The sequence below is a fragment of the Monodon monoceros genome, unplaced genomic scaffold (assembly GCF_005190385.1).
Source record: "Monodon monoceros isolate NGI ecotype Baffin Bay Population unplaced genomic scaffold, NGI_Narwhal_1 Super_Scaffold_3, whole genome shotgun sequence".
NCBI classification, from domain to species: Eukaryota; Metazoa; Chordata; class Mammalia; order Artiodactyla; family Monodontidae; genus Monodon; species Monodon monoceros.
Genome location: NW_021703780.1, coordinates 94,915,094 through 94,929,331, shown reverse-complemented (window position 1 = coordinate 94,929,331; position 14,238 = coordinate 94,915,094). Strand labels below are relative to the sequence as shown.

The following is a 14,238-nucleotide window of genomic DNA, read 5'->3' as shown; positions in this document are numbered from 1 at the left end:
AAATAGAAAGGAATGAGTGGATAGGTGGATGGGTAGGTTCATAGGTAGATGGGTGGATGAGTGGATGGGTGGATGGGTGAATGGGTGGGAAGGTGGTGGATAGGTGGGTGGATACATAGGTATTCACAAACAATGCAAATAAAGTAGAAGATCAGATCATAAAATGACAAGGAAGTTAGAGAGATATCTCAGGTCAGCTATTCAGCAGGAATAAGTGATCAATAATGTTTTGAATCCAACAGATAAGCCTGACAACATCCATATTCACCTTGAAGAGAATGTAGAGGGGGAGAAAACAGCTCAAGACTGAGGGGCTTCTGGTTTTTGTAGCTATTGGTTTTTCAGGAAGACGGATTTGTCACGCTCCTTAGGATACAGAGACTCTCACCGTCCCCTGAGCCTATTGATGCTTATCTGTGAGAGATTTATGTCCCCCAACTCTTGCCAAAAAAATGAAAAAAATCAGGGACATGGGAAAGATTATTCCTGAGTATGTTCTGCTTTCACGGAGACTCAGCCCAGCAGTCCACACTGTGTCCTTCTGCCTTGGCCTGGAAGCCAGGGGGTGGGGTCAGGACGTGGCCACAGAAAACAGGAGATTCTACAAAATGGAACTGGGTACTATCTGTGGTCTGATATTGACGGTGACCTAAAGGAGAGCCTTTTAAATAATCTGCATGCTTCTTCTGGTAAAAGGCAGAGGAATATCTGCTTTATAATTATTTTGGAATGTTTGGGGAAAAAAATTCTACAGGCACAGGGAGTCATAGCTCTCCCAGCAACAGGGTGGAAGCAACAGAGTGGAATCGTTGAGAGAATCACATTTACTAGCTCTGTGATCTTGAGCAAATTACTCACCCTCCCTGAGCCTCTGTGTCCTAATCTTTAAAGTGGGGTTACAGTGGGGTTATATCCCATAGGCTGATATTAGGCTTACGTGAGGTACTGTCAGTAAAGCAGTTGTCATTGGGCCTGGTACACGCTAAGAGATCAAAGAAACGATAGCTATTATTGTTGTTATTTTCTTTAATGATAAGTATTATTGGTAGTAATATCAATAGTACTAAGCATTACTATTAACGATAAGTATTATATGAATAATAATATTTAGTATTATTAGAAGAGATCCAGAAACTCCTAGCCTGACCGTATCAGGTCACTTGGTCATGCCATTCCAAGGTATCCTCAGACCTGTTATTTTAAGCATTTCTGAGAATGAAGGCTTTCAGCACAAACAGGGTCCCCAGAGAGATGCTAGGAGGAATTAGGGGGGGAAGAGGGTGACAGACACAACATTAGGCTTTTTGCCTTAGCCTGCTGCTGGCCTCCTGGGAGGCACTAGTGGGGCCCACTTCTGCCGAGGACGTTTGATGAATGGTCGCAGGGCCTCCTGTTTCCTTGCTGCCCGATATCCCAGCCCTGGTGTTCCAGCTCCTTGTGAAAACAAGTAGATGACAACATTTGGAGTTGCAGCCACAGGAGACAGAAGTTAGTTTGGGAAGGGGAGGAAAGAAGGAAGGTGTCCAGGAGCAGGGAAAGGAAGAAGGTGGGGGGAGGGGGAAGAGTAACAAGTGTCTTGGTGGAAGGTGGGCGGAGTGTAGGCTAAGGATGATGTTAGGAGGCAAGGAGTAAGGACGTGCCAGAGCGCTGGCAGCCCAGTTACTGGCAAGTTAGGACGCGGCCCGGAGAATGGCAGCCAGTTAGCTGTCCAAGTGGCTGTGTTCAGGGATAAACTGACCTTCCAGGACAGAGTTGGAGAAGCCCCATCCCTCCAAGACACGCCCCTCAAGCCTTTGCTTTGGAAATAAAAATGCAGTCTCTTTGGGAGATGGCCAGTGCTTACATATATCATTTATTTAAATGGGGAACATCTGTGGGTCTCCAGTTTTGTTATTTGATGAGAAAATAAGCTGAAGCAGTGGATTAGCACTAAAAGAGACAGAGTTTTTGTTTTTACTTTGTTTGTATATTTGTTCCCACTTTGTTTGTGTATTTGTTTCCCATTATTTCCTTCGAGCCTCAGAACTAGGAAAACCATGGAATGTTCCCAAAGGGGGAAAACTGGACATGAGAACATCAAGCAAAGAGAAAAGGGAGACAGGTGTTGCTGACTCAACGCCTGATGCGATGAAAGAGGGGACGGTTGGAGTTGAGGAAGGTTCCACCTTACTCACTGCCTTAAAGTTTTCTAAGGGTTGTTTCGAACGGTCTCCTCTGGAGAAGTGAGAGGGAGTCTTGTCATTGAAACCCAGAATTGTAATGTTTTCTAGATGTGCAGAATGACCAGCTCCACATTTGAGTTAGCCTGAGGGAGACAGATACATACCTTTTGCAAAGAGAACTTTTCAAATACAGCTCATGAAGTCCTAGGATTTGTAGTGACAGTTCTGAGGGTTTCCCCTTAATAGCGAGATCAGCCCTGCGTTGAAAAGCAAATTCAGCCATCCACAGCAGGACTTTTGGTGAAGACATTGATTTCGCTCAGGAACACTGTGTCAAAAAATTTTTGCCATCTGGTGCCATCTTGACATGAATGTACAGGATTTGGTTTTGTCTTGTGTTTTGCAGAAAAGCGAGAGTCAAAGGTGGCCCCCTTTTACCCTCTCCATTCGCTGGCTCTGCGTATTGGTTAGCTCACGCACAGGTAGTATGGAGTTGCTTTTGTGCGCAAGTCTTCGTGAACAGCACTCTGCAAAGCCAGAGTCCCAGCCTTTAAGGGGCTTATGCTCTCTCTAGTCGGTTGAAAATTGGTCCTTTTGCAGAAACTGTTTGAAAGCTGGTGCTTGGTAGAGGGTTTTCAGAAGGCTGTCTCATCCTGTGGTTATTTTGGTGTCTTCATGCTAAAATAAGCAGAGTGCATCAGTATTGTTTCACATGAGCAAAGGTGGAAATTCACGGGATTCTGTAAGCTGGAAAAGTCCAGAGGTAAGTCTTAGCATCACTAGGTCAGGACAGAAATGCTGTTGTCGAGGTCCTAACTCTCCTTGTGGTGGGTAGCTCGAGACCCCTGATGTCCTTGCTTGGTGACCCCAGAGGAGAGATGATCTGAGAGTATGGTTCTTAGAAAGCTGCAGGGAAAATTCTTGTTGGCTCAGCCTGGCATACATTTCCATCTCTGACCCAGTCACTAGACACAGGGCACCAGAGCGCTCTGGTCAGGCTGGGTCCCGTGCTGGATGGACCATCTGGTGTGATCAGACAAGCAGGGGTGAGTGCCACCTGTATCTCATCTTTTGTTATCAGAACAAGGAAGAAGGGAGAAGCCAGAGATGGCCATCATGGCCGATTTAGTCCTAGCAGGGCAGGTGGGCCAAGAAGGACCAGGCCAAGGAGAACTCTACTGCCTGCTAGTGAGGGTAAGGCCCAAGGATGCAGATTTTTGCACAAGTGGTGAGAAAGCACATCGGATGGGCTGGTGGCGTCCAGAGGGTATGCCATTCTTTGCAGCCTGGACTTGTGGCCTGGACTCATCTCTGTGACAGCATTGCAGTGGCTTCTCTTCACCTGTGTGCCTGTATCTCGTCTTGGCCCTGGGGAAACAGGCCACAGAAGGTCCTTATGAGTGCCAGCTTTGGGGTTAGAGCAACCAAAAGTTGAATCCTGGCTCTGCCACTTCCTAGCTGTACAGCGTGGGGCAAGTTGCTTAACCCTTATGAGCCACCAGCCCTCGTCTGCCAGGCGGGCATAATAATAGTACCTGCCTTAAAGGTTTCCATTAGATAATATATGGAGGTGACTTTGGACAGTGTTTACCTATGGAATGTGCTCCAGAAATGCTGGCTGCAGCTGATGGAGCAGGGACCAGGTCTCACTCAGCTTTGTGTCATTAGTGCCTCGTGGAGGCTCGTATGTAGTAGGCCATTCAATAAATGCTGGTGTAAATTGAATCAAAGCCAGGTGAGGAACTGGCCACAGAGCTACAGGAAGAGGTAGTGCAGACAGGAGGATGGGTTCAGGGACGTGGGGTTCTATGCAGACAGTGGGGTCTGGGTCCACGGGAGAGCCAGGAGGTTCAGCCTCAGGAACCAGACTCTTCGGTGACTCTCAAAGGTTGGCATGTGAGAAGGGCTCTTGTAGAAAGATCCTCTCACACGTTTGGATTTGGCAGGTCTGGGATGGCTGCCTTGATGAACACCAGGGGATACAGACGGCTGCCCCCAGTGAGACCCCACTGGTTTCTGGGTCATAAACTCAAAGGGATGGGTGAAGGGAGATGCTGTGGCCAACTGGAGAGTACAACCCCATCCGAGGGGCCGCTGTGCTCCAAGTCGGGGCTCAGCCTCGCTGGATCTTCTAGTTTTTCAAGAGAAGCTGAAAATCTGGACTTGTAAGGGCAATTTCCTGATTTTTAAATGCTGGAAAGAGTCAGATTTTCTGAAAACACTGAATGGCCAAATAAAACGCATCTGTAGCCCAGAGAAGCTGCCACTTGGAGCCCTAAGTCTAGGGCAGCGGTTCCACCCAGGACGATTTTGTCCCCTAGGGAACATTTGGCAATGTTTGGAGATCATTTTTGTTGTCACAGCTTGCGGTGGGGTAGGGGATGCTCCTGGCATCTAGAGGTGATAGGCCAGGAATGCTGCTAAGCGTCTTGTAATGCCCAGGACCGCCCCCACCCCCATCCGAGTGACCTGGTCCTCAGGGGAGTTTAACTGTCCTTAGCCATGGGCAAAAAAAGAAGCAGGGCCGGGGCCACCTGCCACCCAATTTTACAGATTTTTGGGTTAGAGAGACAGGGCTTTGTCCTTCCAACCCCGAAGGACCAGGGCTGAGCCCTCCTTGGCCCAGTGTAATCATATTCTACAGTCCGCACACTTCCTGTCCTTGAAGGAAGCAACCCACCACCCCAACCCCTGTAGGCATGAAAGCCATGCGAGAAATGCAGACAGAGTGCGAATACACTGCCGCTGGGGTCCCCAAGGGCTGGGTGTGGTGTCTGCTGGGGATGATCAGGGTTTTAGCCTCCCCTTCATGATGGAATGTTTGGTTTGGGTTCAGTAGTTTCTGGAACTGTAGTGAGACTCTTTCCCTTCCCAACAAAACCCAACCATAAAAAATAAAATGCCTTTAGTCCTTTGCAGTTCTATTGGCTGAGCCCTCACTGTGGCCAGCCCTGCCCAGGCTTGGTGCTGAGGGGGAGAGAGCAGAGACTCAGGCAGGTTCCCTCTGGTGACTTACAGCGCCTCCATCCAATCCACCCTCTTCTACCCGTAGCTTCATCTTCCTGAAGAAGCACAGTCTGCCGTCAGACTCTGCTGCTCAGAAAGCTTCAGAGGCTCCCAGGTGCGCTCTGACTGAAGCCTGCACTCTGCTAGCCTCCGTGATCTGGCCCAACCTGCCTTCCAAGCGTATCTTCTGCTCTTCTGTTGCTGTGCTTCTCTCTTAGCAAACCACATTTTCCCCTATTCCTGGCCTCCATGCCTTTGCTCCGGCTGTGCCTCCTGTCTAGAATGCCGTCTCTGGCCATCCGTGCAAGGTCAGGTGGCTCCGGTGGTGGTCCCTCCAGCCTCTTCATCCCTGCTTCCCACATCGCCCCCTCTTTCACTCTTTTGCAGCCTTTTCTGCATCATGCCTTAGAATTATTTGGTTCTTGACCCTTGATCCCACCAAACTGGGGAGAGTTAATAAAAAATTCAACTTTGAATTCCCTTTTCTGGGCAACTTCCTAGCCTTGCCCCTGGCATCCAGTGGGTATTGATTCAGCCTGTACCACTGTTTCCCAAGCTCTTTGCCTGTGCCTGGTATGATACCAGTGCTGTCATGTGCGTCATCTTTTTTCATCCTTACAGGGACTTCATGACACTTGTGACATCGTCCCACTTTTACAGATAAGGAAACTAAGTCTTAGAGGAACTGTCACTTGATTCATTCATAGGTTCACTCAACAAACTTACTTAATGAACACCCACTATGCGACAGGCTCTACAGCTTCCCGGGAAGAGTGGGGAGGTGAGACGTTGCAGATTGGGTACCCGGGAAGCTGACTCTGAAGCCTGAATTTAACATCTTAGCAGAATGATTAGGGAGTGTACTTGGGATCCGCCCCCTAGGGAGGGCGGGGGAGGAAGCTGAGTGAAGCCAAGCTATAGTGCAGGCAGGCTTACTTAAGGTCTTAGCCAGCCCTACGGGGAGTTCTAAAGAGAGCACAACCCTTTAGAGCTGTCCAGGTTGAGACAGGAGAGACCAGCCTCTATGCCCCACGTAGATCCATCTTTGGATGAGGTGTCGGTCTTTGGAGGGCTTGTCACCACATCCTCTGATGCCATCCCTGAAGCTTTCTCTTAGCTGGGGGCTGTCTGCTGCCAGCCGTCCCAGCAGCTGGGGGATATGAGCATCTACCACCAGACAGAAAGTCTCTTTGCCCTCATGGGGTTTACCTTCAAGTGGGGGAAACAAATGACAAATGAATAAACAAGTAAACAAGCAAGATCACTGCACTTCCCTTTATAAATGCAAAGAAGGACAGTAACGGGCACTCACTTTACAGGCGAGGAAGCGAAGATGCTGAGAGGTAAAATGGTTTAAAGTCCTGTCTTCAATCCCGGTCTCTGTGGCTCTGAAATTCAGCCCTCTCCACCCCATAACCAGACCTCTGCCAGTTGTATGGAGCCTTGAAAGTCAAGCTAAAGAGCTGGGTCTTGATCCCATAGGCACTGAGGCAGCCTTAGAGGGACACAGTAAAATGCATTTCTAGGAAATGACATTGGGATGGGCATGCAGAATCGGGAACCAGAGTCAGGACTTTGTTGAGGGGTGGCTTCACGAATCTGGGTCCTGCAATGATGACATTGCTTGCTCTGGGACTGGTGATGGGAAATGCATCCATTAGGTTGCTTTGGGCTGCCAATGGCAGAAAACCCAGCTTTAAGTAGCTTAACTAGTAAATCCACTGAAGTAGAAGTTCACCGGGAGGCAGGCTGTGGGTTCAGTTCAACCAGTTTCTCTGGAGGTCATTAGCAGCTAGGTTTCTTGTTCTGCCACCCAAGGCGGCTTCCTCTCCTGGTCCTAAGAGGCCTGCTGGTAGCCACTGGGGCTCCATGCTTTTTTGCTAGCACTCAGTAGGAAAGCTGAAATTCCCCTCAACCTTCTAAGTCCTCTTCCATGCAGTTGTCATATACTCACCCCCAGACTAACAACACATACAGAATCTGCCATCTTGAGTCGGTATGGGGGTCAGCGATGTCCTGGAAAGAATTTGGCTGGAGGGATGAAAGCAGGGCCAAATTCACGTCTCTGTTAGGAAGCAGGAAGGGCAAGAATGGATAGTGGGGAGGGAACGGGTATAGCCTGCTGCAGAAAACAAAGGACTGGGCGGGTCAAAGGCAGGATGCACTGACACGTTGGATTGAGGACGGGGGATTTTTTAAAAAGTGTCAAAAATAGCTCCAAATTTCCAGTTGCCATGTCTGGGAAGATATTATCCCATTGACTGAACTTGAGGAGATGGAGGAAAAGTCACAACTTTGTTTTGGATAATTTGAATTTGATGTGATGAGGCGCCATCCAAACTGTACTGCTTTGCAACAGCTGAAGATATGGGTCTTTGAGGTCATGCAGGATGGAGCCCGAGAAGTGGGAGCTGAAGTCAGCAGTGCGTGGGGAGCCGGCTGGGGCTGAGCTGAGAAGGCTGGACTCTTCCGAGCAGAGCTGCTTCTAGAAATTTTTCTGACAGGGGTCCCTGCCCATGTGCATGGTGACAGAGTACAGTGATGTTCACTGTCTCATTGTTTGGAATATTAAGAGACTGGAGACAACCTGCTAGTTAATTAGTTACGATACATCTGGTGTATGGAACCCCGAGCAGCTATTAGAAAAAGAGAATGCAAGAGCTACGTGTCCTGTCAAGGAACAATCTCTCAGTTATATTGTTAGGTGGAAAAAAGCAAGAAACAAAGGCTTGTATAGAATACTTTCATTTGTGTTAAAAAAAAAAAAACAGACACTATCCAACTGTATGCATGTATATTCATCGACTGTTTCTGGAAGGTATCAGAAGAAACTTAATAGCACTTGCCTCTGGGTGGGGTTCTGGGAGCCCAGGACACTTACTTTTCACTTTTTACCTTGCTGACTGTTAGAGTTCCTTTAACCTTGTGCATTTATTACCTATCAAAAAAGTTGGATCATAAAAACAAATATGTGAGAAACTGAATCTTGGGTGTCAGAGATGTTGGCCAGACCGAGGACCAAGAGGAGGCCATTGGAGGGTGTCAGAGAGTCCGAGGCAAATGTCAGGGGGAGGGGCCACAGGTGAGACTGAGGTACCGGCTGAGACTCAGGGAGAATGGAAGGAGATGGGGACAGCTCCTTGGGCTCATCGAGCACCTCTGTAGATGCCCAGGATGCGACCGAAGATTCTCCTGGAGCTCTGCACAGGAAGTTCTGCCGAGACTCTGCTGTGCTTTTGGATTGGGTCTCCTTGCTTTAGTCGCCAGAGCTGGAGGGAGGTCTAAACAGATCTCTGCAATTGCCTTGGAGTCCTTGCTATCTCTTAGGAGATCTAAGAGATCTCCTGTAGGGACTGCCTTCACACGGGTGATTCTTGGCCATCCAGGGCCAGAAGCTGAGAGGAAGGCAGTGGGCCAGGTGAAGAGCCTGGGAAGGCATCATGTCTGATACTGAGCCTTCCTCAGCGACCTCAGAATCCGGGGACTCTGACCTGTGAAGGAGCCAGAGGAAGGCCAGTCAGCCGCTGGCCATACTTGAGGCTGAGGGAGCTGAGAGAGAGGACAGGATGACTCAGCTGTCAGGGGCCAAGAGCAGGGCTCCCATTGTCAATACAGAAGTTTCATATGATGGCCTGGGCAAACAGGGAGAGCATTTCCCCTCCCCCTAATAATAATAATAACACAGTCATCCCTCAATATGGGGGGGGGATTGGCTCCAGGACCCGCCCCCGCCACGTGATACCAAAATCCAACAATGCTCAAGTCCCTTGTATAAAATGGCATAATATTTGCATATAATTATGCACATTCTCCCATATACTTTAAATCATCTCTAGACTACTTATAATACCTAATACAGTGTAAATACTATGTTAATAGTTACAAATACACTGTAAATGCTATATGTAAATAGTTGGCAGTAGAGTACAAGACAAATTCAAGTTTTGCTTTTTGGAACTCTCTGGAATTTTTTTTCAAATATTTTCTATCTGCAGCTGGTTGAATCCTTGGATGCAGAACACATGGATATGGAGGGATGACTGTAATAATAATAATAATAATAATATGCAAAATAACAGCATCCTGGAATCTTCAGGCTGGAGGGAACCTGGAGATAATTTGTCCATTGTTTTCTGACTCATGTCCCTCAGTATACTAAATATGTATGTCACTTCATGGTTTGGATTGAGGTCAGCTAAACTTGCACCCTACAGCCCCAAAGTCCATGCATGTGAGGGCATGAAAGCCTCTGAAAAGTTCTGCAGTAAGAAAACCCGCCTCATTTTGTTCAAGGAGCTTTTTAAAGTTTTTTATTTTATAGATGTGATAACTTAGGTTCCAAGGCCATGTGACTAGTCGGCACTGCAGCCAGGCAAGAACGCAGACCCCCTGCCTCAAGCGCCAGTGGGCTGTTTACCTGAGCTGCTCACTGAATTGAGAGGCTAGATCATTATTTCTCATACTGGGTTCTTTGGAACCCCAGTCTCATGAGATGTTAGTGAGTTTTGAGCTAGGGACACACACTCTAGTCACATCAGCTGAAGACACCCAGAATTACAGAAAGCTGAACAGGTTGATTGGCTGTGGGGCTTCTCAGAATCTTTAATATGGTGTCTCTGTGAAGCATCAAGGTAGGGAGGGGATGTGTAGGGTTCCCCAACTTATATGGCCCAGGAATTCCTGTTTTAAGGAGCCACTCTCTGCGGATTTGTTCTGTGGATGTGAGTTGAGGTATTCAGGTCTGGGTCAATGAAGTTTATGTCGTTTTCTGTACCCCTTTCCACCCCACCCCAAGCATTGCTGCCCTTTCTGTGTTGAAGAGGAAATTGGTCAGTGCAGCCAGCTCCCTTCTGCCCTTCTGACGCTTGTTCTTCCATATTCCAGAGCAAGGAGATCGGCCTGCAGATGCATGAGGAGCTCCTGAAGGTCACCAATGAGCTCTACACGGTGAGTCTCGCTCAGGCTCCGCTGCTGTTTGGGATTGGGCCCCCTTTCTTCTGCGCCCAGCACAGGGGGGTGGCTGACCAGAGATCTGGGGGTGACCCTGGGCCTTTTTGCTGTGTCTTTTGCCTGAGTGACAGTGGGTCATCACGATGGGATGTAATGACTCACAGCCCCAGCTTCTGATTCAGTACATTTGGGGAGGGGCCCCGGGCATGTTTAATTTGTAAAAGTTCACAGAGATCCAGATTACCTGCCAGCTGTGGGAATGTATTACCTCCCAAACCTGAAGACGCAAAGCTGGAGTGGAGAGAGCGTGGGTCAGGTAGGACAGGCTGAAGCTGAGGCCCGCTCCTTACTGACTGTGGGACCTGAGGTGGGCATGTAGCTCATCTGGATCTCAGTATTCTCATCTGCAAAATGGAGCACTCTTCTGAGGGTCACGGGAGGGGCAGAGGGTAGGGGTTGGGGGGTGGATGAGCATGCCTCACCATCTCAGGGGAATAATTTCAGAACATCACAATTTGGCCCAGAACTGACCTTGTTCCCTGCTTAGAGGCAAGATCTAACTGGGTTTGGGATGGGTGTTAGAATCTGAGGAGGTGAGTGGATGGGGAACACAAGCACAGTGGTTATAGTGAGGGAAGTTACAGCCTGTGCTTTGAGGAGCCATGGGCTTCCGTGGGGAGGAGTGAGGAGAGGCCCAGTGACAGCCTGGGGGAGCAGGGTGGGGAGGCCCAGCAGACAGAACTACAGGCCCACCACCCCTAAGGCAATCAGGCCAGAGAAAAACTGTTATGTTTTCAGTATGTGGAGATTCCTTGTAAAGCTTCTCATTAAAAGGGGAGGATTCTGCTGCTAAAATTATATTTGAAAAGCTCTGGTATGAGGGGAAGAAGAGCAGGTTGTGAGAGGCCCCTCTCTTTGGTATTGTTATCTTTCTAAGTCCATGTTCTGTGCAACCAGCAGGTGGTAGACCTCTCAGGGGCCAAGAGCCTTTGCCCAAGAGCCTGTACTTCAGGTTGGAAGTCCTGCCTCAGACTCCAACCAGCTATGGGACTTTGGGCCAGGCATTCGATCTTCTGGGCCTCAGTCTCCAAATCAGTAAAATGGGGGTGAGAGTTCCTAGAGATTAATCTATAAAAGTTGAAACACACATTTCTGTGATTCCAAGTTAAGGAGAAAAACTCGCACCCTGACAGTTTTTTAATGGATTATTGCTTGGGGTAAAGGAAGCACTGCTGCTGGAGAAAACATATGACTTTGAGTCAGATTGGACTGTGGGGAAATCACCTTGTGGTTTACAGCACAGGCTCTGGAGCTGGAGACCTGGATTCAAATACAGTTGATAAATAGAAATAATAATACCTGCTTTTTACACCCCCTTGTGAGAATTAAAGGGAATCAGATATGTAAGCATGCCCAGGACAAAGAGAACCAAGAGGCGCAGCGTATCAGAGGTTCCCATGGTCCCATCACCACTGCTATCTCCACCTCCCTGGCGAGTGTGAAGTGGACTGTGTGTTCCCACTTTAGCACCCGGTGGAGAAGCTGTGTGGTAAAGGGGCAAGGCCGGGAACCAGATGAGATGTTTCTCCTCAGAATTCTGCAGAGGGTTTGTTCCCCTGTTGAGGACCTTTTCATGTTTCTCAGGCACTTCACCTCCACAGTGTTCCAGCAACTGGGTCCACATCCAGGACCCCAGCCACTCCCACCCAGATCTCTAAGCTTTCCTCTGGGCTCCAGCTGGGCTCCCCTCCTGGGTGCTCTCTCTTCACCCCAAATTTCTCCCCTGTTGGCTCCTTTACCCCTGTAGATCCCCCGGCCTACAGCCGCCCTCTTTCCTCCTCTGCTTGTCTGAGTCATACTCAGTTTTCAAACCCAGACCAAACTCCACTACCTTGAGCAAGCCGTCACCGCTGGGCCTCAAATTCCTTTGGCAGTTTAAAAAAAACCCTTATGTTATCTTGAATGTCTCCACCCTGTCTCTTCCGTTGGCACGTACACTCCCTGGAGTCAGATCTTGGTGAGAAGCACTGCGCTTAGGGCCCAAGGCCTCAGTTTGAACCCAGCTGTTTTGTCTTGGGCAAGTCACTTCAGCTCTCAGTGAAATGTGGGCTGGCAATAGAAGCTTTCTCCAGTTTGTAGGCTGGATAGGGCAGGCGGGTCAGGGACCAGGAGGATAACGCTGGTGCCCACACACGGGTGTCCCTGCTGGCCATGGGGCAGGGTGGCTGGACAGAAGTGACACTGGCCTTAGACACGCAGGCCAGGCAGGCAGGCTGGTCCCTGCTTGCCATCTCCCAGCAGCCTGGCAATGGCCTTGGAGCTGGTGGGGAAGGAAGGGCCAGCCCCTCCCCACTCTCTCCTTTTGCCATGTGCTGCAGAAAAGTGAGAACACGGTGGTGCCAACAGCACCCCCTGCCCACCACCAGGTCATTCGCTGCCTGCACTGAGTTTTCAGTAGTTGCCCAGAAATTCATTTAAATTCAGATATTTGGGGCTGCCTTCTGTGGACTTAGCACCACAGGAGACATAGCAGTCGGCTGTGAACATTTCAAGAGTTGGTCTTTGAAGTGTCTTGTACATCCTTGGTGTTCCCAGGGTACTTGTTGAAGGAGGGAGGGAAGGATCTATGAATAAGTGAAAGAAACTGGTTTTGCCTGCAAGGAGTTTAGAATCTGTGCAGGGAAATGAGAGTAAACTTGTGAACTGGTGATATCACCACCTAAGACAGAGCCTAGAGTGTGCTAGATACCTGGACTCGGAGGGAGGGCACCTAGACTGTGAACCTGGGGGAGCTGAGCCAGGTTCTCTACAGCTGTCCCAGTAGGGCAGTGCTGGCACACAGTAGGCAGTCAATACATATTCACTGAGTGAAGAAATGAGGGGTAGAGTTTGTGCATGTGTGAGAGATTGACTGAGGTTTCAGAAAAGGGCTGGGGCTACTGTGATCAAAGGTGAGTTCTGGGCCTGGTGCCTTTGGATGGGTAGGAATTAACAAAGCACAGGGGGACAGAGGAAGAGAAAGGGAATTCTGAGCAGGAGAGACAACACAGGATCATGGCAGAGCAAACCGATTACAGAGGGAGGTGGGTTGGAATTCCTGCTGCACCACCTCCCAGCTTGGCCAAGTCAAATATCGTCTTTGGACCTCAAAACAAGTATAATAATAACAACCATGGCCAGAATGTATCTCACACTGTATTAGATACTTTATACACATTATTTAATTGACACACATTTTACAGATAAAGAAAGTGAGGCACAAAGAAGTAAAGCCTGGCTTAAGGCCTTTGTATCAGTTATCAACTGCTGCATAACAACTTCTGTCAAAACTCAGTGGCTGAAAACAACAAGCATTTTATTCACTCGAGATTCTGTGGGTTGGTGATTTGGGCTGGGTTCAACTGGGGACACTGATGTGGCTACAGTTTCCTGGCCACTGAAAAAAAGAGCCCCAAATGGGAAAACCCCAGTGAGGTTTCAAGCCTTTGTTTGTGTCACATTTGCTAATATCTCATTCCCCAAATCAAGTCACACAGCCAAGCCCAGAGCTGTGGGATGGAGAAGTAAACTGCTTGCGAAGTGACGATGCAAAGGGGCATCCCTGAGGCCATCGGGCAACTACTGTGGCCGTCTTTGCAAACAGTCCACCACAGCACCCAGTTGCTGAGGACGCTCTGGACCCCAATCCCACGCTTCGTTACTAGAGATTTGCTTTGAGCAATTTCTGGTTACCGTGCCTCGTTATGCAAGCCTTTAGATGCTCCCTCCTCCCCCAGTCATGACCACAGGGACTAAAGAGGAAATGATGTAGAGAAAGGACTGTCCAGTAAGCCCCACGTTTTTTCTTTCAATGTTTTTTAGAGGAGGTGGTACTGGGCATAATGATGATAGAGATGAATGCTTACTGCCACCTGTCTCCTACTTTAGGGAAAAGGCTTGTCTCCACCTGGGACCAGGAAGGACACAGAGAAGATGGCAGGGCTGGGCATTTTGTAGGTTCATTTGTTCGTTGGTTCATTCGTTCATTCACTCAACAAGGCTTCCCTCTGCCCAGTCCTCATCACCTTGAGGTGCCTTCCTTTCTAAAACACGCCAGTGCTTACACACACACACACACACC

The 14,238-nt window shown here is 48.8% G+C and overlaps 1 protein-coding gene across 4 annotated transcripts in view; it reads left to right on the top strand.

The window, feature by feature from the left end:
* The window catches only part of SRGAP3 (SLIT-ROBO Rho GTPase activating protein 3), a 258,464-nt gene that overhangs the window by 151,845 nt on the left and 92,381 nt on the right, over positions 1-14,238 (top strand). For all 4 annotated transcript variants that reach the window (XM_029243762.1, XM_029243760.1, XM_029243763.1 and 1 more), the window contains exon 4: positions 10,053-10,115. In XM_029243762.1, the coding sequence (XP_029099595.1) occupies positions 10,053-10,115 (63 nt within the window). The remainder of the gene's footprint in view (positions 1-10,052; positions 10,116-14,238) is intronic.